Source organism: Peromyscus californicus, unplaced genomic scaffold (genome assembly GCF_007827085.1).
Source record: "Peromyscus californicus insignis strain IS unplaced genomic scaffold, ASM782708v3 Scaffold_4__1_contigs__length_199733344, whole genome shotgun sequence".
Lineage (NCBI taxonomy): Eukaryota > Metazoa > Chordata > Mammalia > Rodentia > Cricetidae > Peromyscus > Peromyscus californicus.
Window position 1 is genome coordinate 82,634,598 of NW_026294562.1, and position 25,389 is coordinate 82,659,986.

A 25,389-nucleotide genomic window follows, 5' to 3' on the forward strand; every position below is an offset into this window, starting at 1 on the left:
CTAACCAGTACACTGGTTGCCTGAAACACATGAGGTCCCAGGTTCCATCCCCAACACCACTAAAAACAAAACCAAACAACAAACAAGGAAGACAAAACTTTACAGGTGAGGGTGTGGCATTGGGGGAGGGTAGATGACCCTTTCCAAAAATGACCCTTTCCAAACTCAGGAATCATTCCACACCTCACCAGCCACAGGTGGCTTAATGCAACTGACTTGTTTCTAAGGTGGGGTCTCACTACAGAAAACTGGCCCCAAGCTTTCTATCCTCCAGCCTCAGCCTCTCAAATGCTGGGATTATAGGCGTTCACCACCATACATAGCTGCAACTGACTTTTCCTTTTTTAAAGCACAGTATTAAAAAGTCAAGTATTAGGCCAGGGTGACAGCTTGGCAGGACCTACTACTGCCTATTCTTCCTACCGCCAACTCTGACACCCTGAGTTCGATCCCTGGGACCCACCTGGTAGGAGGCGAGAAACAGCTCCCTCAAGGTGACAAACTGTCTTCCCACCTCCACATACATGCTCGGTACACACAAAATAAATAAATAAAAATTAATTCTTAAAAAGGTCTGCTGGGTGGTGATAGCACGGGCCAGTCTGGTCTACAGAGCGATTTCCAGGGTGGCCAGGGCTACACAGAGAAACCCTGTTCTAAAAAACAAAACAAAAAGGAAACCCTGTCTTGAAAACCCCCAAAAATAGATAGATAGATAGATAGATAGATAGATAGATAGATAGATAGATAGATAGATAGATAGATAGGTAAGGTCTAGCACTGGCATCTGGGTCCCTTGATCCTGGTCCTATAACTGCTGGCTCTGTGGAAAATGCATGCTTACTTTTGTTGACAAATAAGGATAAAGATTTTGGGGACTGGTGCCCAATGTTTCTCATGGCCCCTACACCCGGGATAGATGTTCCCACTAGAAAGTAGGCAAGCATTCTACCATTGATCTATATTCTCAGCCCTGAAAGTGTAAACCAAAGTCAGCAAACAAAAATCACTATTGTAAACGAGTCTGTTGATGCTGTAGAGATGAACTCAGGGCCTCATACATGCTAGCACATGCTCTACCACTGAGTGACACTCCCAGCAGTTGGATGATTCCTAAGCCTCTACCAGCCCTAACAGTCTCTAGTTCAAATGATTTTAAATCTCAACTGCTGAGTAGGCAAGTTAATTTTGCAGCTGCTGAAGGTTCGTCATAAATAAGAGGAAGGAGCCAGGAACAGTGGCATGCGGATGTAGCTCTAACCCCTCCACAGGAGGCCCGAGTTTAAAGCCAGCTAGCAACATGGCAAGACCGTGTCTCCAAAAAGGAGCAGAGAGGCTCAGTGGTTAAGAGCTCTGACTGCTCTTCCAGAGGTCTTGGGTTCAATACCCCATATGGTAGCTCACAATCATCTAAAACTCCAGTTCCAATGTTCTTTTTTGACCTCTGCAGGCATGGCATGCACATGGTGCACAGATATACAACAGGCAAAACACCCATACACATAAACAAACATAAATCTTGGTGCCTGACACCAAGGCTGACAATATAGGCTCAATCTCTGGGACTCACAGTGTAGAAGGGAAACAGAGTCCCACAAGTTATCCTCTGGTCTTACTTGTGCATGATGACACAGAGCACACCCAAGCTCACACACATACACACACAGAGCACACCCAAGCCCACACACATACACACACAGAGCACACCCAAGCCCACACACATACACACACAGAGCACACCCAAGCCCCCCCCCACATACACACACAGAGCACACCCAAGCCCACACACATACACACACAGAGCACACCCAAGCCCACACACATATACACACAGAGCACACCCAAGCCCACACACATACACACACAGAGCACACCCAAGCCCCCCCCCCACACATACACACACAGAGCACACCCAAGCCCCCCCCACACACATACACACACAGAGCACACCCAAGCCCACACACATACACACACAGAGCACACCCAAGCCCACACACATATACACACAGAGCACACCCAAGCCCATACACATACACACACAGAGCACACCCAAGCCCATACACATACACACATAGAGCACACCCCAGCCTCCCCCCCCACACAGAGCACACCCAAGCCCACACACATACACACACAGAGCACACCCAAGCCCACACACAGAGCACACCCAAGCCCACACACATACACACACAGAGCACACCCAAGCCTGTATGCATACATACACAAATAAGTTAAAAAGGGAATAGAAAGGCTTGATTCTTCTAAGAATACAAAATAAAAGTAAATAAACAGAATTTCAACAATGCGAACACATTTCCTGGGAGGTGCAGGGACGGCACTAGAAGAACATGTAGTGTCTTCGAGGCCCTTGGCACAAGTGATAACTGTGTTGGGCTTTTTGTTCGTGTTTTGGTTTGGGTTTTGAGACAAGGTCTCATGTAATCCAGGCTAGCCTCAAACCTGATATAGCCCAGGATGACCCTAAACTTCTGACCATCCTACCTCTACCTCCCCAAGTGCTGGGATTACAGGTGTATACCACCATACCGGGTTTATGCAGGGCTTAAAGCCAGGACTTCATATATGCTAGGCCTTCTGAGCTATAAATACAACCCTTGTTTTAACATTATTATTATTATTATTATTTCCATGATCATAGCAATTGTAGCCTTTTATTAAGCATCCAGGCACCAACCGAGCCCTCCTTCTTTGATCAGCTGCTCAGTTATAAGTGTTCTGTCCCCCTGTTGATCTGGAGATTCCAAGAAATATAACTCTTGAGTCAGCCCAGGCTCTCCTTCCTGGAGGAAAGAGAGGGATCACACCAGACTCCATGGGAAAATGCAAAAAGCAGGAAGAAGGAAGGATCACAGCCAAGCGAGGATGGGAGGAGACCAACAAGGCTGTGTGGCTGCCTCACACCATGTCACATGCACTTAGCAGCTTTATACATTCATCCACGGAACCCACACTCCATGTAGCAGTGAAATACTGGAGACTGTCAAAGCAACCCACAAATCCCAAGAAACCCAATATTAAAGTACAGCCATGCAACAGTCCACCGTGGAATGGAAAGGGTGACTTTTTTTCCTTCTTCCAGTACTGGGGATTGAACCTAGGGCCTCTCACAATCTAGGGAAGCACTCTGACACTGAACTATATTCCCAGCCTTCTTTGTGTTTGTGTGTGTGCTCGGCCCAAGCCTGCCAACAGGAGTGTGATTCCCAGGACCCAAGTGGTAGAAGGAAAGAACTGAGCCAAGTTATTCTCTGACCTCATACATGTGCCACAGAATGTGTGTGCCCCCCACTATATACATATATGTAATATATATTATATATTAATAATTATATATGTACACACACCATGTCTAAAAAATAAAATAATCGGATGTGGTAGCAGATGGCTTTAATCCCATCACTCAGAAGGCTTGGTCTACATAGCAAGCTCATGGCCAGCCAATGCTACACAGTGAGATCCTGTATCAAGATAAATTACTCAATCAAACCAAAAATCCAAAAGAAAATCCTGTTTGCAAAGAGTGGCTACAACTGTAACTTTTGGGGTTCAGAGCCCTGGCTTTGAAGAAAGGTAAAGATGGAAATAATAAAAATCAAAGCAGTAGCATTTGCTAGGGTTCCATAATGCCATGGCCTCTTGGGAGCCCCCACCCAGACAGCATCCTACCAGCATCTCACATCATTTGTGAGGATAGAGAGAAAAGTGGGAGAATTCCAGGTTCAGAGAACAAGGAAAAGTTTGGAAGTGTGAGACTTAAACATTAAACACAGTTACTACGAGACCTGCTTATGCCACTCCTCAGAACAGATCTATGGATACAAAGTGCCTATGGGCCAATAAGATGACTGGTGGGTAAAGGCGTTTGCCATCAACCTTGGTGATCCGAGTTTGATCTTAGGATCTCCCCTTCTACCAATTCCTGCGAGTTGTCCTCTGACTTCTATATGCATAGTATGGCATACAAATAAATAAATATAATACTTTTTAAGTCTAGAAAAGGCAAACTCATAGAAACAGAAAGTAGATTAGTGGTCCCGAGGGCTGGATAGACCAGAGATGTGAGGAAGTGATGCCTGAGAGGTACAGCTTTTGACAAAGTTAGTTATAGAGATGGATGGATAATTTTACGAATATACTAAAAGCCACTGGGCTGTACATTTAAATGGGTAAGTTTTATGGTATGTGGCTTTCATTTTCATAAAACTGCTAGAAAAAAAAATGAAAATGAGAGAATGTGGGGGCAGGGTGGGGGAGTCCTTGTCAATAAATACCCTAGCACACTTCACCACATTCATTGATAAAAGTAAGCCCCGACAGCAGGGCTCCAACCTCTTTCAACTCCTCCTGTGTGCCGGACACCCGGTCACCAGATGGCTTCAATTCCTATGCCAGCAGGACTCTTTTTCAACTGGCCGCCAGGCTTTCATCTTGCAGGAGGTCAAAGCTTTTTAGGCTATCTTTTTTTTTTTTTTTTATCATTTTAAGATGTTACAGACTGAACCCAGGTCCTCAGGCTTGCCAGGAAAGCACTCTAGCCACTAAGCCAAGCTGGACCAGGCTCATAAGCTTTGTTTTCTGACCGCATTCCCAAAGCACAAAAACAGTTACTTGCCTCTGGCTCACTTTCTCTGGTCATGGTCTGAGGCCTGAGGCTGCCAGGGTGGAGCCTCTTAGGCTCAGTAGACAGGGACACTCCTCTGCCCAGTGAGTCACCACACCCTGGCTGGCCAGTCTCACTCTGTTTCATTTTAAACCAAGCTGTTAGAACATCAGCAGCATTAACAGCACTTCTGCAATTGAAGATGGGACGTGGGAAGCAGGTATATGTACCACATACAGCAGGGCAGTTCATTGGTGCAATCGGCCATCCCCACGACATTTTAAATTCAAGGTTCTGCCCAAGCCACTCCATTACTAGTCACTACATTCTCTGACAAGTATATCTCTGAACAGGCAAAGCCATATATGTACGAGGAAACACTGTCCTCCAGTGAAATGAAACTCAGCCATTAAAGACAACAAACAAATAAATGAAAGATTGTACGCACAAGGCCCTGGGCTTGCTCGCAAACAACGAAAAAAGAAAAATAAAAACAAACCGCAAAATATAGTGAGTTATAATTGCAGCTATTAACAGTATCACTCTGAGACAGGATCTCCAGGGAAAGAACACAATCCTGTCACTTCCCAGGCACGTGACCTCATTTCGATTTACCATCTGGCAAACTGCCAACTGTCTGGGGCTCTATAGGGATCACTGTGTACACTGTACTGAGTAAGACACGTACTGCAGAGCCTGCCTGGACCGCAGACAAGCTATGGAAGTGAAGAGTTCATGTCGGCTCCCCAAGGAATAAGGGAGGACGGCCACCAGGGTGGAAACCAGTTTGTAACATCTCATGAAAGCAAAAGGAAGACAGTCAGGGCAGGAGAACATACCCTGGCCTAAGCGACAGGAGGAGCATGCTCTGTGCTGAGATGGGGGCACATTTTCACTTCTTGACAGTTTGGATTTGTTTTACCTTGTACATACATTAAGTATAGATTACGTAGACTATAAAAATGTATTTTTGAAGTTTACATACATGGGAGCTGCAGACACAGCTCAGCGGTTAACTGCACTGGCTGCACTGGCAACGGACCCATGTTTGATTCCCAGCAAGCACAAGGCAGCTCAGAGCTAACTCCAGTTCTGGGGGATCCGACACCCTCTTCTATCTTCCAAGTGTACCAGGCACCAAAGTGACGTACAGACATACGTGCAGGTAAAACACCCATACACAGGAAAATAAAAAAATAAAGTGTACATGTGTAAAATACATTTGTAAACATTTACAGACATACAGTTTGTGAATGTATTTGCATATATATTTAAAGACTGCATATGTATGTATTACCATGCTATTTGCAGTAAGGGGAAAAAAATTCATGCACATTTTTTCTCAAAGGGCTGGGATTGTTGTTCAACTGGCCTGGAATGTATAAGTCTCTGGGTTCCAATCCCTATACTGCAAGAAAAAGAAGTCCTTTCAAGGTGGTACTTTTCAAGAAAGTGTGATAATTCCTGGACCTCAAAGGAGAGAACCAACGGCAGAAAAACTGTCCTCTGATGTCCATGCAAGTGCCAGGGCACACATGTTCCTACACACATAATAAATGAATAAATAAATGTAAAACTAAGAATAAATAAAACTTTGCAATGGGGGAGGGGAGAGAAAACTGTAGAAGGGCCCAGTGTGGTGGCACACGCTTGCAGTCCTAGCCCTCGGGAGATAGAAAGATCAGGAGTTCATGGTCATCCACTAGAGTTTGAGGCCAGCCTGAGCTACGAGAGACCTCCTCGCAAAAAGCCCAAACCGAGCCTGGGCGATGGCGGTGCACACCTTTAATGCCAGCACTCCAGAGGCAGGCAGATCTCTGAGTTTGAGGCCAACTTGGTCTATAGAGTGAGTTCCAAGACAGCCAGGACTACACAGAGAAACCTTGTCTGGAAAAAAACAACAAAAATAAAAGCCCAGACCACTGTGGGGAGGGGTGGGGGAGGGCTGGATCTGGAAGGAGATGGTAGGGGGAGTGGGGTAAAAATGATCAAAATTCTTGATATGCACGAAATTCTCAAAGAATAAAAAGTTCAAACCCAAATCAAACAAACAAACCAAAAAATGCAGGACCGTCCAAGGTGTAAGAAAAGAATAGTCATTCCATCTGATCCTGTCCTAAAGCAATCCCTGATAGTGACAAGCTTCCTTAATCAATCAATCTCCATCCCCCCCACCCCCAATGTGTTTCAACACTTTACATCTGCGACTGAGACCGTATCTCACGCAGGGCAAACTTCCTCTGAGGGTCAGATTGGTATCTACTGAGAGGCCTTCTGAGTGATTCTGCCCAACCCCTTGGGAACATGGGGGCTGGCAGAACCTGACATTTCACCATACATACCCCAGTACCTGCTGGGGCCTGTTTTTTGGAGGAAGGCCAGATGGCCATTTTGGTTCAACAACCCAGGTTACCATGTCAACAGTAAGTTAAGTGCCAGAGGAAATGAGGTTGGAAACTAAGCTCTAGTCTTTTCCCTGACCCACTCCCATGACAACAGTCTAGCAGAGTCTGCTTTCAATGAGGTAAGACGGTGCGCAATGAAGACTTAATCCGCCTGTGCCTGGTTCAGGATTTCACCAACTGCTTCCTATTTATAAATAAGTCAACGAATGGTGGGGCCACCAATAGTCCCCAGCCTGCAGTTAGGAGCGGACTCACAGAGTGACACTGAACGGTGACAAGTACATGAGGAGTCTGCTGAGAGTCCAAGGGAATACAGAGGGAGCCCCACAGAGTTCAAGACTGGAGGTTTCCTTGAACAAGGCCTCAACTAGAAGAAGTTTTAGGCAGAGGCCCGCAAAAGGAAGCCTATTCCAGGAGCTTTGAGGAGTGTGGTGGGATGAGCTGAACCCAGAAGTCGCTCCCAGCTCCTCTACCAGGATTCTGAACTCAACGTTGAAGTGAGGAGTTGTAAGGAAGGGCTATTTGGGGATTTGTATGTGAGGGGGAAGTAATGTGACCTGGTAATACTGCACTAGTTTTTCTTAACATTTTTGGGGGCTGAGGACACAACTCGGTTGTAGAGAGCTTCCTAAGCAAAGCTTGAGGTTCTGTCTGGGAGGGAGAGAAGGTAATTTAAAGAGAGAGATTGTGCTTTCAGATTATCAAAACAATGAACTCCAAAGAATTAAAATTTCCCTTGGAATCCCATGCTGGGAAAAGGGAAAGGCTAAATCCCAGGTGACAGTCAGAGCAGGGGCCTACTTCCCAGGAAGAGAGTTCACACAGTTCTGACTATAGATCAGCTTGCCAAGACACAGTGGGTCGCTGATGGGAGGGATGACCCTAGACCTCGATCAGGACTGCGTAGTTACTCCGACTTCTAGCCTTCTGTTTAAACCTAACCCCTCTGTGTCAGCACCCCAGAGACAGACAGAGGGGCCACTGGACCTCTTGTTCCTCCGTACAATGTGGCTGCACTGAGTAACTCTCTCTCCTCTGCATTTTGTTATTTTCTCTTTAATTGCTGTATTAAGGATGGTTGGTGGCTTAGCCTAACTTATTGAGTTCATGAGTGTGAGAGTGTGTGAGTGTGTGTGTGTGTGTGTGTGTGTGTGTGTGTGTGTGTGTGTGTGTGGTATTGGAGATGAAACTCAGGGCCATGCCATACTAGGAAAGCATTCTTCCTTTGAGCCATATCCCCAGGTCCTGAAGTATTTATAGACATCATTTTTAAAGTACAATTACCTAGTAACATCACTCATTTTAATGTAAATATGTCTCTGTTAGAATCTCCATTTAAAGAGATGTGTCATTTAAAGAGATCTCTCTGCACGGGCTCTGGAGCTGTTTGCATACTGAGCCCTTCTAGCTGTCTCTGGAGATGGAAGCTGGGAAAAGGGGGAGCTTGGGGTGGAGTGCTGGGGTATTGGGAGTCTGTTCCAAAGCTGCCTTTCCACGGAAAGCAGGATAAACTAGAACCTGCCTTTCAGGGTCCCCAGAAACCCAGAGGAGACTGAGTTATTTTTGGAGCAATGTGATGGAGAGTGAGTTAAGCTAGAACTCTAGCCTGGGAAGGGAAAAACAAAACAAAACAAAAAACCCACTCCACCCCAGTGTCTGTAAGAACTAAAACCATTCATTTTCTAAAAAAGACAAATTCTGAAGTCATGGAGGATGGTTTTAAAATTAAATCTCAATATAGTAACAGGTATTTAATGCTAAGTCACAGTCTCTAAAGACCAATTAAACAAGGATAAGAGCCCTGGGTTTTAACTGCTCCTCCATGTCATTATACAAAGCCCAGTAATGCTCACCTTCCTCCTCTCCTTTACAATGGCATTGCCAGGGTATGGACAGAACCCCTAAGAAGACAAACACCCTCCTCCCCAGTCAAAACCTAAGGAACGGCTTTCTGACCAAACCAAAATAAAGAACTACATTTGACATCATAAATCTCCTCACCTAGCTGGGTGGGGTAGCGCATGCCTTTAATGCCAGCACTCAGGAGGCAGAGGCAGGCAGATCTCTGAGTTTGAAGCCAGTCTGGTCTACAGAGTGAGCTCTAGGACAGCCAGAGCTACAGAGAGAATCCTGTCTCAAAAAGCCAAAAATAAACAAACAAAACACACACACACACAGAACAAACAAAAAACCCAAAACCAAATCCACTCACCTAAATACACATATGTAAAATGTTATTAAAATATTTTTTTAAAACTTGACAAATACAGATTTTGAGGCAGGATAGAAAGACAGGGAAACTATGGGACATGAGAAGGAAAAGGAAAGCCTCATCCAGGAGTGAGGTTAAAATAAACACACTCATCAACTGAGGGCCACGAACCCCACCCCGCAACAATAAACATTTCCTGTACAGAGACTTCACTTTCTTTAGAGAGATAGTTTAGAGTAAGTAACGGTGTCCCAGGCTAGCGCCTCCATTCCTCCCCCAACCATCCCCCAAAGGTCCCCAATAAAACTTTGTTTACAATGATGTCCTGCCTTCTGTATCCCTGTGAGCGAGACTTTTACATTACCAACTGTAATCCTGCAGGTTCCCCTCAGGAAACACCCAGTGATCTCACATTTCTAAGCAACTCTTCAAACCTCACAAAATCCAACATACGACAACTGTTGTGAAAAAACCAAACACCGGGAGCTGAGCAGCTGGTCCCTACGGCAGGGTGTGCACCTCCATCTGTCTGTCTGCACTCTAAGAAGCGCACCCACACTCATGCTCTCAGTGGTGTTTTCCTTTCCTTCTGAGCACCTCTCTTTCTCTCAACCCTTGTGCTGAAGCCCATATTAAGTTATCTGTATTGGGGCTGGGGATATAGCTCAGTGATAAAGGGCATGAGGGCTGGAGCTGGACCCCCAGCACCCCTGAGGGCTGGAGCTGGACCCCCAGCACCCCTGAGGGCTGGAGCTGGATCCCCAGCACCCCTGAGGGCTGGAGCTGGATCCCCAACATCCATGAGGCCTGGAGTTGAACCCCCAGCACCCCTGAGGGCTGGAGTTGGATCCCCAGCACCTATGAGGCTTGGAGTTGGACCCCAGCACCCCGAGGGCTGGAGCTGGATCCCCAGCACCCCTGAGGGCTGGAGCTGGACCCCAGCACCCATGAGGCCTGGAGTTGGATCCCCAGCACCCATGTCAGAAGCCACGCAGGCATGGCAGCCACCTGTGATCCCAGAACTCAGGATCCTCAGGGCAACCTGGCTAGCCAGAATCAGTAGACTTCATAAAGAGACCCTGCCTCAATAAACAAAGTGGACAGTGATGGAGGAAGACATCCAATGGCTTCTACACACACATATATGCAAACAAAACAAAACAAAAATACTTTTTTTTTTTGGTTTTTTGAGACAGGGTTTCTCTGTGTAACTTTGTGTCTTTCCTGGATCTCGCTCTGTAGACCAGGCTGGCCTCGAACTCACAAAGATCCCCCTGCCTCTGCCTCCCTTTTGAGTGCTGGGATTAAAGGTGTGTGCCACCACCGCCCGGCACAAAAATACCTTTATTAAACCCCAACTCTGCTAGGCATGGTGGTTGGTGCATGGCTTTAATCCAACACTGGAAAGGCAGAGGCAATCTGATTTCTGTGAGTTTGAGGCTAGCCTGGTCTACACAGTAAATTTCAGATTAGCCAGAGCTACATGGTGAGACCCTCTCTAAAAGTAAAAAAAAAAAACAAAAAAACAAACAAACAAACAAACAAATCAACCAACCCTGCTTCATAAACTGGCTGGTCCTGAAATTCTCTGTGTTGAAACCATGACTCATGAGATAAGGTCCTTAAAGGGCCAGGGGACCCCTCAGAGTGGAAGTGGAAGAGCTGCTTCCTGTGCCTGTACCTCTAAACAGTGACAATATCCAAGGTAGAGAACTTACCAAGTCAGTTTTTATCAAGAAACAAATGTAGGGAAGGGCAGTTAATTATTGCAAAGGACTTTTTTGTGCATGGGTGGTGGTGCTGGGAACAGAACCCAGGACCCCAGACATGCCAAGCATGCACTCTACCTCCAACATCTAAAAGTCCTTTTAAAAGCCTTTATTTTTCAGTCAGTAACAAATGGCGAGGGCTATATGCTGGGATGTACAATCAGAAAGGGAAGTGGTATGTATTAAACACCTACAGTATGCACACAATCTAAGGTACTGTTTCAAAAATAATGGTTAACAAGAACTCAGCCTGCCCCTCCCTCACAGGTGAAATCACAAAGAGAATGGCACACAGTTTGCCTCACTGTACTCAGTGTTTAGCTAATATCAGAAATGTTAATAGGCCATAAGTACATGCAACTGAATTAAAACATGTAATTCAGTACCCAAGCTCATACCTGTTAAATGGGTTTCAATAAAAGCATGAGATTCAATACATGTTTTTGTGTGTTCTGTCTTTAAAAATATATATATCTTTTAAGATTTATTTTTTTTAAATTTCAATTATGTATATGTATGTGGGTGTGTATGCCACATGTGTACAAGGGTGCCCGAGGAGGTCAGAAAGCATCCCATCCCTTAGAGCTGGAGTTACAGACAGTAATGAGCCACTCAAGAGGAGGCTGGGATCCAAACTTGGGTTGCTTGCAAGAGCAGCACGCATTCTCAACAGAGGAGCCGCTTTCCAGCCTGTTTTGTCTTTTTTAAAGACAGGGTCTCATATCCCAGGCTGGTCTCAAACCTGAGATAGAGCTGATGATAACCTTGAACTTCTGACCATTCTTCCGCCACCACCTCTGGGATGTTTATGTGATGCTAGGGACGGACCCCAGGGCTTGGTGTGTGCCAGGCAAGCGCTCTACCAACCCAGCTGTATCCCCAGCTAAATATGTGCTTTTTGAAAATATAGTACTTTACCAGAAGCCCATCACCAAAAACAAGCCACTATATTGTTGTGTTTGTGAAGGGTGTGGACAGTGGTCCCCTTTATCTGTGACTTCCCATTCTGTGGTTTCAGTTACTTGTGGCCAACAAGAGATAGCACAGAAGTTATCTACACATACACAGTACAATGTGACATCTTGAGAGAAAGAGAGAGACCCATGTCCACCACTTTACAGTTTGTTCATTCTGGTTTGGTTCTCTGGGGTGCTGGAGATGGTGCCCAGGGCCTTGTGTATGAGCTTACCACTGAACCACACCCCCAGTTTACCACTGAGCCACACCCCCAGCACATAGCTTTATTATACTGTATTGTTATAATTGTTCTATTTTACTATTAGTGACTGTTAACCTCTTAATGTGTCTAATTTACGAGTTAAACCTTTATCATAGGTATGTGTATACAGGGGGAAATAGCACACAGAGGCTTAGGCACCAGTCAGTCATGTCTCAGGCATCCCCTGCAGTCCTAGAACACACTGCTCATGGCTAAGGATGGATTCCTGTACACATGCTCCAAGCCTGGCAGCTCTGTAATCCCAGCACTTGGGAGATAGAAGCAGGAGGATCAAGAGTTCAGAGTCCAGGCTGGCCTCAACGCATGATCCTCCTGCCTCCACCTCCTTCAGCAAATCCTATCCTACTGGCGGGTGGTGGTGACACATACCTTTAGTCCCAGTACGGCAGAGACAGAGGCAGGTGGATCTCTGTGAGTTCAAGGCCAGCCTGGTCTACAGAATGAGTTCCAGGACAGACTTGGCAACACAGTGAGGCTGAGATTTCACGAGGCACTGTCTTAAAAAAAAAAATAAAAAAATAAAAAAAAGAAAGAAAAACAAAGAAGAGAAAGAAAGGAAAACAAATAAATAAATAATCTTGAGCCAGGCACATAACCCCAGCACTCCTCAGTCTGAGGCAGGAGGATCATGAGCTCATTATCAGCTTGGCTACTTGGTGAGACCCTGTCTCAACAACAAAGCATGAGAATGAGATCCTTGCACTTTTTAACGCTCGTCAATGTTTTTTTTACTGTATCCTCCTGTTCCATTCTTTCTTGAATGTTGAGATGCGGTCCGTAAGCAATGAATAAACTCGCCAAATTTTTACACACAGGGAGGAAATATACAATGTCCAAGGAATGAGACGCTTGCAGTCTACAGTGCTCTGCAAAATTTTCTATTAAATTCTATTTTGTTCCATTTCTCAAAAAAAAAAAAAAAGAAAGAGAAAAAGGAAAAAAAAAGGGCAAGACTCAGGGAAAGGCTTTTAAACACCTATTTTAAACATTACATTTGTTTATTGTGTGTGTACATGTCCATGTGGGGGAACATAGGTATGTAGGTGCCACAGCATAATTGTAGAGGCCAGAAAACAGTCTACAGGAGCCTGTGTGGGTTCTGGGGATACCAACTCCAATCATCAGGCTTACCAGTAAGTGTCTTCACCTGCAGCCCCAAATGGTTTTCAATCTACTGCTCTGTAGTGATAAACCGTAGCTTAAACTAACAGTCACCTCCCAGATTAACAGGAATACCCTCCCATCCAGAATGCACTGCCAGGGTTTGAAGATAATTATGACATCAAATAGAGACCCCAGCTCCCCATCCCTCATAACAGGTGAGCCGGACACGCGTGCAGAACAGGTGCCACTCACCTTGAAGTGGAAGGAGCTGGCTGGTGACCCTGTGGAGCCGCACTCCGTTTTCATCAGGTTGCTGTAGTAGTTCTGGACCTTGGAGCTGACATTCTGGTTGGACATGGGGTCATCAGTGATGGGGCAGATGAAGTAGTCCTCCTCATCATCACTGTCTGCGTCGGAATCCCCATCGTGGCCAGCTCGGGAGGACCCGCCACCGTCAACACCTTCCAGGCGGAAGATGAGGTCTTCGTCTGCCATGTTTCAGCGGCGCCCGTGTTACCCGCGGGGTCCGCTGTGCAGCCAGAGTTACTGCGCAGGTGCAGCAAGGACGGTCCTGCAAGGGAAGCAGAGCGGAGGTGGGTTGTCTGGGTACCTGCATGACGCTGGCGACGACCACACCATCAGAGGTAAAACCCAGAACAATCATTTGGGGAGGCTGTCAGCAGCAAGCTGGCAATAAGGTGGTGACATTTCAAATGTCCAAGCCTATTGGCCCCGTCATTTCATTTCGGAGAACTCTTGAGTGCTTAGAAACCAGAAGTGCCTAGCAAACAACCACAGCTATTTTAAGACTTAAACTCTATCAAACCACTCCTCTGCTTACCACCCTCCAGCACTACTCCTCGCATACAAGGACTAGAACTCATGCTTACTAAGCATGAACCGGTTGGGGCCCCTGGACCTCTCAGGCCTTAGCTGCTCTTCCAGGAGACACCGGTTGCTTTCCATTCAGCGAACACATCAAGTGCGTTCCCACCCCAAGGCCTTTGCACTTGTCCCCTGTGCCTGGAACAGCTTTCTAACTGCGTTATTTCTCACTATTGGGGTTGTAGCCCAAAGGATGCCCCTTGAGAGAATCTCTGAACTTCCAAGTCAAAGACCCTGTTTTATTTTCTTCTCAGTGATCTTTCTGAGTTGAAACTGTCCTCTGTACTTTCTTTCCTTACACTTGTTTCCTTTTACTGAAAATAGATTCTTAGCCGGCGGTGGTGGCGCACATGCCTTTAATCCCAGCACTCAGGAGGCAGAGCCAGGCGGATCTCTGTGAGTTCAAGGCCAGCCTGGGCTACCAAGTGAGTTCCAGGAAAAGGCGCAAAGCTACACAGAGAAACCTTGTCTCGAAAAACCAAAAAAAAAAGAAAAAAAGAAAATAGATTCTTTTTTACATAATATATCCTGATTACAGTTTTCCCCTCCCTCTACTCCTCCCAGTCCCTCCCCACCTCCCCTCCCACCTAGATTCACTCCCATTCTGTCTCTATTTAGAAAAAAAAACAAAAACGAAATGCTTCTAAGGAATAATAAAATATAACAAAACTATTACATCAAAGTTGGACAACAAAACAGAAGGAAGAGAGCCCAAGAGAAGGCACAAGAATCAGAGACCCACTCATTCGCACATCCAGAAATCCCACTAAAACACTAATCTGGAAGCCATAATGTAATATATACAGAGGACCTGCTGCAGACCCGTGCAGGCCCTGTGCATGCTGCCTCAGTCTCTGTGAGTTCATATGAGCTTTGCTCACGTTGATTCAGAGGGCCTTGTTTTCTTGGTGTCCTCCATCCTTTCTGGCTCTTACCACGGCTTCTGGTGGAGTTCCCTAGCCCTGAGGGAAGGATACAATAGAGACATCCCATTTAGGGCTGAATGTCCCAAGGTCTCTACTCTCTGCATATTGTCTGGCTGTGGGTCTCTGCATTTGTTCCCATCTGCTGCAGGAGGAAGCTTCCCTGATGATGGCTGAGCAAGTCAAAAATCTGAGTAAACAAGAATGTCATTAGGAGTCATTTCGCTTTTTTTTTTTGGAGCTGAGGATCGAACCCAGGGCCTTGCGCTTGCTAGGCAAGCACTCTACCACTGAGCTAAATCCCCAACCCTCATTTTGCTTTTTTTCTCCCCTTAGGAACATTAGTATTTAGATTTACCCTAGGTCCCTGGGTTTTCTAATCTCAGGTTCTTGGTCACCCAAGCAGTAGTAGGTATGGGCTCCATCTCATGGAATGAGTCTTTTACTTATTTTTTTTATGTGCACGTGTGTACATGTACAGGTATGTGCTGGTCACAGAGCATGTACATAGGTCAGAGAACCACCTGCCGAAGTTGACCAACTCCCTTCCTACCATGTGGCCCCCAGGATGGAAGAGACCATCAGGCTTGCCAGCAGGTGACTTGACCTGCTGGGCCATCTTGCAGGCCCTTTTCCTTCATTATCCACACGCCCACTGATTGGCTTAGAAAGTGCCTGGCACAGACGTAACATTCGATGTGTTTCCCCTCAGTAAATGAACATTCTTACAATTGTCCTCTGAAGCTCCAATAACATCAATGACAGCAAGAAATTGCTAGTGCCCACAGATTTCCACCAGTGAAGCCCTGTTCCATAAATTACACTATTTCTACACTGTGTGATGGCTCGAAGTGGGAGGTCTAGAACCCAGGGACACACCGACATGGTCAGGAGACAGTGCAGCAAGACTGTAAGAAGGAAGTCTCACACTGGCAGGGTCAACGGACTTTCAGCCAGATGCTAAAATGACTGAATTCGGCAAGAATAATCTTCAACAAATGGGGCTGAGAGACCCTGAATCCCTTCCTTACACTGCATGCCAGTGTTACATGGAAATTGACTGAAGTCTAAGAGCTACACTCAGGAGGACATCTTCATAATCTTGGGTTAAGCAGAGACGTGGGTGCAGCAGTGGGGTGGTACTGAGGATGGAGCCCAGGGCCTCGCACATGCTAGGCAAGTGCTCCAGTCTAGCCCTTGGGTGTTGTGGTTTCCTTTGACATAAGTTTTATTACAATCGTGCAGGCTGTCCTTCCACTTTCCGTGTACCTGAGCTGGCCTCGAACTCACAATATCCTTGTTGCCACCACCTCTCAGGTGCCTAGACTACAGTCAATTTGTCACCATAACCAACAAGATTTCTTCAACATGGCAGCCAAAGCAACGGAACAAAAGAATAATTAAGGTAAAAAGCTTGTGTGTGATGAGGGACACTATCATATAAGAGAGATATCATTGGAGAGATGGCTCAGGGGGGTTAAGAGCATCTCTTTCTCCTGCAGAGCACTAGGGTTCAGCTCTCAGCACCCACATGGTAGCTCACAACCATTCATAATTCCAGTTCCAGAGAACCTGACACTCTCTTCTGACCAGACACACATGGGGTGCACACATACACACAGGCTGGCAAAATACTCATACACTTAAAATAAAAAGTAAATAAATCAGCCGGGCGGTGGTGGCGCACGCCTTTAATCCCAGCACTCGGGAGGCAGAGCCAGGCGGATCTCCGTGAGTTCGAGGCCAGCCTGGGCTACAGAGTGAGTTCCAGGAAAGGCGCAAAGCTACACAGAGAAACCTTGTCTCGAAAAACCAAAAAAAAAAAAAAAAAAAAAAAAAAAAAAAGTAAATAAATCTAAGAGAGAGAGAGAGAGAGAAAGTAATGCAAATAACTGATGTTCTCCTCCAGCCTCTGTTGGGTGCCTGTGGTAGATACAGACACAGACACAGACACACAGACAGACACAGACACACACACACAGAGAGAGAGAGAGAGAGAGAGAGAGAGAAGTAAAAAATAATTTTACACCCACACACAAATAGCTGGTGTACACATGAAAAGATGTAATTAGGGAAATACAATTTAAAGTCACACCCCACTAGGATGGATACAATTTTAAAACTGGGCAATAATAAAAGTCAGCAAAGACGTCCAGGAATTAGAATCCACAGCTGCTAGTGGAACTGTAAAATGGTACACCTGCTATGGAGAACAGCCTGACGATTCCTTATGGTCCAGCATTTCTACTCCCGGGATGCACTCAAAAGAAATGAAAATGCCCTTACAATCACTTGTAAACAAGCTGGGGTGGTGACTCGTGTCTGTAATCCCAGCACTCTGAAGGCTGAGGTGAGAGGATTGTAGGTTCGAGTCCAGTCTGGACTACATAGTGAGTTCCAGACAGGCCCACCTAGGCTACACAGTAAGACCCTGTCTCTGTCTCTCTCACACACACACACACACACACACACACACACACACACACACACACAAAGGGGAGAGGGGGCTGCCAAGATGGCGTAGTGGGTAAAGGTGCTTGCTGCACAAGCTTGGCAGTGAGAATTCAATTACCAGAACCCACATGGTGGAAAGAACCGATGCCCCAAATTGTCCTCTGACTTCCACAAGCACACCATGGCATGCATGTCCCCATATACACATCATGTATACACACACACAACTAAAAAAGCAAATTTTTTGCTGGGCAGTGGTGTTGCACGCCTTTAATCTCAGCACTTGGGAGGCAGAGCCAGGCGGATCTCTGTGAGTTCGAGGCCAGCCTGGGCTACCAAGTGAGTTCCAGGACAGGCACCAAAACTACACAGAGAAACCCTGTCTCAAAAAACAAAAAAAAACAAAAAAAATCAAATTTTTGTAACTTTTACACAAACATTCAGAGTGTTGCTATGTCTGGCCTAGTGTTTAGTTTTGTCTCAGCCATCTCCTTCTTCTGAGGCTTTGTCACTTTCTTGACAGCTACTGAAACAGGACACACATTCACATTCTAACTCAGCACACACTCCTAAAATGGAAATTAAATCTCAAAATCCCGTACTTCCTTGATAAAATGCACTCTTGCGATGTTCGTTTGAACTTGGGCCTGTTGTTTCTGTTTCTTTTGACCCTTTTCCTTAGTGTGCTGGCCATACGTTCATTTCTTTACTCCCAGTCTGAAACTTCACGTCAGCTGCTAAGTTTACCCTCAGAGCAGGAGAGCCACCAGCCTGGGACAGACGCCAGAGCCACCCGATCCTCTTTGGGGCTTGCAGCTCCTCGCCCCAGAGCCTGCTCTGTCCCAGTCAGCTTTACAGACCAGGACAACGTGGCACCCACAACTACTAGCAGACTCAACCAGGTCAATGGCTCCAGGAGCCAGGATGGTGCCATGCCCACAGCTTCAGCTGTTGCCCCAGAAGTGTGACTTGGAGTTAAGATGCAGAACTTGGCCATTGGAGCAGGCAGGGCTCTGCTGTTAGTGATCTGGCCATATTCATCTCCTAATCCTTACCTGACCATCCCCTCCCCCACTGCTCGACAGTGGCAGCAGCGGAGTGGGGAAGTGGCCTTCCACAGCTAGCTAGCAGAAGCCTTCAGACAGAATCACAGATAAACACTCTCCTGACCCTGGGGACCAGGAGCCGCTGCTGACGGCAGCTGTGACTGCCTGGCACCATGCCTTATCCCCGGCAGGTTCTTGGTACACATCCAGAACGGAGTGAACCCGGTTTTGTGGGTTTCAATGTGTACTCAATCTGCTCTTTAAGGAAGCTGAGGCAGCACCTGTCAACTGTCAAAGCTGTTTGCTCCTACAGAGCTAAGAACACAGTCTCTCAGATAAGGGCTGCATTTTCCAGATGACAGCCCGGCAAGACCATGAGCTGTGAGATGTTTCCTGGGGAGACGCGAACTGTCTGTTCACTCCTCAAAGGGCAGTAATGACAGACAAAAGAGATGATCCTCCCAAGTTCAGCTTGGTGACCCAACGGGGGTTACTTACAGATCAGGGGGGACTTGGAGGCAGCGGCATCATCTAAAGCCTGTCCCAAGACAGTGAGGACTCAGGAAAGCTGCAACCTGGAGCCCTGGGCCTGCCTCGTGGGCTGCTCTGCTGCCTGTAGAGTGTCTGTTCCCCAGCAATTGCTCACTCTCTGTATAACCTCAGGAGGAGCCTGATTAGCCTTGTAGCTTTCTGAGCTGCTCCCACTAAGAGGGGAAGTTTCAGCTCTGTGGAAATGCTTTCACAACACCATACACCCAAGTTGAGCTTACTGAAACAGAAGCAGAAAGGCTGTGTACAACTTTAGGGGAGGGGAGGGTTGGTTTGTTGTTGTTGTTTTAATATTTAATTGGGGTTGGGGGCGCTCTACAAAGTTCATGTGGAGGTCAGAGGATACTAGCGGGAGTCTCCTCCTACCATGTGGGTTCCAGGGACTGAACACAGTCAGCAGCCTTGGCTGCAGGAGTCTCTACATTACGAGCCTTCTCCTCGGCCCCTTAGGGAAAGCTGTTTAAGGGGGAGACTGTGTCCTCCTGGCTAGAATGCAGCTGTGGTTCTTGAGCTTAGGCAGCTGTGTTAGGCCATGAGGTACAGCCACACCCCAACGCTGGCACAAACACAACACACAGGTCTCCTATCAAGGAGCAGCTTCCTCGTCATGGATTCACAAACACCATACTTTGATATCAAAACCTTGTACGACGATGATCTATCACACTTTTCCTTTTTCCCTTACTACAAGTTGCTAATTATATTGGCTCCAGCGACGCTTTCTCTTCCACAGCATAAAAAGGTGACATTCCTTATGACTAGATGCCTGGGTAGGGACATATGAGGAAAACTAGCCTCAATGCAGAGTTGTAGCTTGGTGGCTTGATCTCCCCTCTGCACATGAAGACAGGCACCCAGAGCAAGTCAGATTGCTTGCTCCAGATACCGAGAAAGTCCAGCAGGCCTTAACCTCAGCTCCCAATTCCAGTTCTGACCCTCAGTCTCCTCCTAGCAAACTCAATCTATTGTGGACCCCCAAATCCAAGGAAGGAGACCCTAGTTGACAGGACATGAGAACTTTCCAGAAGTTGCTCACTTAGGCACCCACAACTTCCCCCTCCCAGCTCGACACACCTGGGGAGAAGTTTCCCGGGGTGGGGGGCAGCCAGCTCAAGTCCTACGTCCCTTCCTCTCTCACTGCCATCAATGGGGGAGGTAGAATTATAACTGTCAGTCAGCTCACCAGTACAAGCCGAGACACAGGAACAACAGCCGTCTTTATTTATGTAAATTGTGAGACTGAGCCTTGGGTCCCAGACAGATGCAGACCTAGATGTCTAGGAAGCAGCAAAACCAAGCTTCCTCAGGGGTCCTTAGGAAACAGCTGTTCTCTGGAAGCCAGGACCCCTCTCTGTGTGTCTTGCTATGCTGGGATCCTGTGGCAGCCGTGGACATGAGAGACTATGCTCATAATGACCAAAGCAAGGCCTCCAGGACAAGGGACAAACCACAATGGCCACTGGATCTCCTGGGGGCTCACCCTCAGTGTCCAGGGCTGCCTTTCTGTGGCAGCAAGGCTGCAGGGTCCCAGAGTCACTGCTACTGTCCTGCTGTGACTAGTGCCTGAGCAGGATATACCTAGCAGCGTTTGCCCACAGCCTAGGACACACAGGCGACTATAAACACCTTGAAGAGTGCACATGCCTCTCAAGACCTACTGGCTCCTACCCCTGAACACGGGGGTAGAGGAGCTGGAATCCAAGCTGCCCGACCACATCCGCACTTCTGTGTTCTATGACTGATCATCACTGGTTAGCATCATTATGGCTCAGACACCGGTTCACAGTGATTGGCAAGAGGTCATGTGGCTCATTAACTGTCTGAACTCCAGTTCCAGGGGATCTGACACTCTCTCTTCTGACCTCCAGGAGCACCAGACACCAGACACTCCAGGAGCAAAACACTCATACACAAAGTACTAAAAAACAACAACAAAACCCCCTAATACACAAGGCAGAGCTGGGGACATAGTGTTCACCTACTGTGTGTAAGCGTGGGCTTGCGGCCAGTGGAGAGGAGGAGAGGGAAAGAAAAACATAACTTAATTTTGAGTGCTGGGGTTGTAGCTCAGTGACAGGGCCACTGTTTAGTATATGCAAGGCCTGGGCTCCATCCCCAGCACTAGGAAAAAAAAAAAGACTTTTCCAAAAGCACATAGTTAAAAAATGACAGCCCTTTCCTATCAGGGCCACTCATAATGCCACACAGATCACACATTGCTCCACCCTTGTGAAGAACCTTTGCAACTGTGCACAGCAGCAAAGCTTCCCATCCTTACATGCAACTGCAATGTTTCCAACTATTCCCAGGGATGCTCTTGGTGGGTATCACCGTAAGTCAAAACGATATACTTTCCTGTCCTCCTTGTCTCCTATTGTATCTATTTCTCAAACTCTGGATTGTCCTGCCTCACAGGGTCCTCAGGGCTGGGCTGGGGGTGCACCATCACACTATGTCCCGAGATCTCTCAGTGTGGATTTCCTGATGTGATAAACAAGGCTTAGCCCCACCCCAACCCCATTCTCTCTGCTTCCTCCACCCCCACCACTGGTGGCTCTGCCTGATCCTTTAGGTGCCAGGCAGGAACTTTCTGCCCAGCAGAATTGGCAGTACCTTCCTCAGAGTCGGGCATGAGTTCCCGCCACCAAGAGACAGAGGAAAAATGCAGCTTTGGTGTTGCAGATGGATGAGAAAGAAGGCAAGGCCTGGGCTGCAGTGGCCCTCTACCTAACAGGATTTTCCCAGAAATTAGACAAATCATACATCCGAAGGGCTGGCTGCATGCCAGGTGCTGCACTGGGCATGTTGGCACGTGACAATGACGAGCCACTGGGCCACAGAGGCTTTTCCTAGTCACCTTTCTTTGTCGTGCCCACCCCCCACCCCCCGCCACCCTCCCACCCCCACCCTGCTTCCCTCTATAAGGTGAATCAATTTCACAGAGAAACTGAGCATCAGAAGAATTAAGTAGCCAGCCCAATGTTGCTCAGCTAGCCACGCCAAAGTTAGGGCTTAACTCAGATCTGTTTGTCTCAAAGGTCTTGCCGGGCCAGATTATTATTATTTTTTTTTCATGACTTGGCTTTCCCTCTTGGGGTCTCAACCACGCCACTGGGTCACTGACGACTCCCCAGGTGGTAACACCTCAGTGTCTCACATGCTAGCGGAGATGGCCAGCTTTTCTGTAGTTCATTCCTGCGACCTGCCCGGATGGTTTGTGCCAGGCTTGGCGCTCTGGACTGCAGCTGGAGGGGTGAGACACCATGCCTCTTGGGTGGACATTCACACGGCCTGGCCACGGAGAAGGCTGTGTAAACACAGAGCGCATCCTGAGAAGCGAGGCACGCTGTAACCCTGGTGCGACCAGCCAGGAGTACAGCATGTCCTGAGGACAGACACAAAAGCCAGCGCCTAGAAGACGATTAAACACTAAAATCCAAAGCCCCCCTGTGCAGGACGCTCACTGAAACCTTAATGTCAATCTTTTCTGCTCTGTACTCTAAAATGCCATTAACATTTTGATTTTAAAACAAAGAACTCTTGCACAATGGCAGGTCTGTGTGAGCAGGGTCCAGGTTGCAGCCCGTGCATTTCAGCAGAATGGACATTGACTTAGCCCTCGGCCTTCCAAGCAGGTTGCTGTTCCTGCCAGCCAGGAAGCTGATGTCTCTGTCCCTGTGGAATGTGTGGAGAATGAGGAGGGTGTGTGTGTGTGTGTGTGCATGTGCGTGTGTACATGGAGGTCAGAGGTCGCTGAGTGTCCTGCTCTATCATACACCACCTTATCTTTGAGATGGGGTCTCTCAATGAGGCTGGAGCAAGGCAGGCAGCCAGCAAGTCCCAGGAATCATCCCACCATGCCTGGCTACATCGCAGTATGGTTGCTGGGATCTGAACTCAGTCCTTATGCTTATGCAGCAAGCTCTCTTCCCCACTGAGCATGGTCTCTAGGCCTCTGTGCTACTGGCAATGAGCTAGTACAATTCTTACTTACAGGGGCAACATGGCCTGTGGGACATCAAACAGCGGCCTCAGTGATCTCTACTAGTTGCCAGTTAGCGGCCTCAGTGATCTCTACCTACTAGTTGCCAGTTGCATTTGAATCAGAACAACTAAAACTGACTCCAGATGTTGCCATGAGCCAGGATGGAGTGGAACAGCCCCAGCTGGAGCCTGTTCTAGTCAGGTGAGCATCTGGTAGCTGCTGATGCAAATGACCCAAGCTTGTGTCTCACAACTGGGGGGTTGGGGAGGGGGTTGGGCAGGAGTTCTAGGGCTCCTCCTTCAGAACCAGCAGCCTGGTGTCTTCAAGTCTGTTCTTGCTTCCTTTCTTTCTTGTCTTCCCATCCTTCTTCCTCCCTCCTTCTTTCCCAGAGTTCAGGACAGAGTTCAGGACAAGCCCTCTAACCCTGAGCTAATACCTAAGCCTAAATATTTCTATCCAGAGTTCCTGCTTCCTCGGTCACGTCTCTTCTCTACCCTTCTACCTCTTTATTTACTTATTTATTGTTTTTTTGGAGACTGGGTTTCTCTGTGTAGTTCTGGCTTTCCTGGAACTTGCTCTGTAGACCAGACTGGCCTCAAACTCAGGGATCTGCTTGTCTCTGCCTCTGGCGTGCTGAGACTAAAGGTGTGTATGACCACATCTGGCTTCCACCTCCTCTTTATAAGGATCCTGTGGTACAGTAAGACAATTCAATGTCCCTCTCACCTCTAATAAGTCACTTTTGCTGTATAAGGCCACACACCTTCGCAGGGTTGGGATATGGACCCCTTTAGAGGGGTTGTTATTGTTGCGCCTCTGGGTGTAACAGGACTTGTTACACAGGACCTGGGAAGAAGTAGTGGGGGAGGGTTTCTAGGAGAGTGGGGGTGGTCAGGATGGAATAGCAGCTGGTATTTCCAGCACCAATCCTACGCTAGGCATGGTGGGGCTGGGGGGTTGGTCTCTCTGGGGTAGCTACTGTTCACTGTCTGCTGATTTGCAGGCAAAGAAATGACCCAGGGAAGGCCCTCTGGGGCAGGTAAGAGCCAAGCGTGATCCTGAAAGGGACAGACAGGTTTGGCCCCAGGGGGTAAAGCACTCCAAGCCGCAGAACCTGTGGGTGTGAGGGCAGGGAGAAGGCAGACTCTCGGGGAAGGCGACTGATCTGGGCCTGGAAAGTAGGAGACATGCAATCTGCTGGAGGAAGCCAGTTCGGACATCTCAGTCCTTTTACTCTGACATAAAGTACTATTGCTCTCAATAGTTGACAGTTAATCTGTAAGTCCTTAGCGCACGCCGAGGCTCTGGATATTAATGAGACCCTCACTTGATGCCTTACTTCTGATGCCTGATGCTGTTCCCCTTCCCCCTCAGAAACACACAGCACAAAGCAGAAAAGTGTCTGAGTCACAGTAAAGGTACCACAGGGCTAGGGGGTCCAGGCACAGGCCACCACAGTCTGTCCCATTATGTCTGTTGATTAGGACAGGTCCACTCCTAACAGCAGAACCCTGTGCTTCAAAGCCCAGCCAAGGGATACACCACGCAGCTCATCTTGAACTTTCGATTATGGGTTTGTCTGTGGTTTTTGTTTTTCTTTTGAGACAGGATCTTTCATAGCTAGGCTGGCCTCCAGTTCCCTGTGTAGGAGAATGACTCTGAACTTCTGATTTTCTTGCATCTGTCTCCTGGGTTCTGGCATTATGGGCATAAACCCACCATACTTGTTTTTATGAGGGCTGAGTGGAACCCAGGGCTTTGTGCCTGTTTGGCAAGAACTCTACCAACTGGACCACATCCCCAGGACTGTTTTTTGGGGGGTTTCTTTTGTACCAAAGAAACTGAGAGATGAGTCCAGTGCTCAAGGTATCATGGACAAGCTGGGTGCCACCTAGAGCAGCCTCGATGGGACCAGCCGGTGACCGTATCTCCCAGCATCTCCTAAATGCCTCGGTGAGACCATGTGATTGCATTCAGGCCAATGAAATGTAACCTAAATACCTTTGCACTGCTTCCAGGCCCACTCAGCTGCTCATCTTCCACACCCTGGCAAGCGCAGGCTGATGTCACTTCCATGTCATTATACAGATCACCTTCTGTGTGCCTTCCCCGAGCTTCATGGAGGACAAGGGTTCCGATCCCTGACACAGAATTCTAGCACACTGGCATTGCACAGCACACTTGATTCCATCAAGC

General features: G+C 47.5%; 1 protein-coding gene across 1 annotated transcript in view; it reads right to left on the reverse strand.

The window, feature by feature from the left end:
- Eef2k (eukaryotic elongation factor 2 kinase) overlaps window positions 1–25,389 on the reverse strand; it is a 61,313-nt gene that overhangs the window by 33,344 nt on the left and 2,580 nt on the right. The window contains exon 2 of the mRNA XM_052762050.1: window positions 13,604–13,922. Within this exon, the coding sequence (XP_052618010.1) occupies window positions 13,604–13,846 (243 nt within the window). The 5' untranslated portion in view covers window positions 13,847–13,922. The remainder of the gene's footprint in view (window positions 1–13,603; window positions 13,923–25,389) is intronic.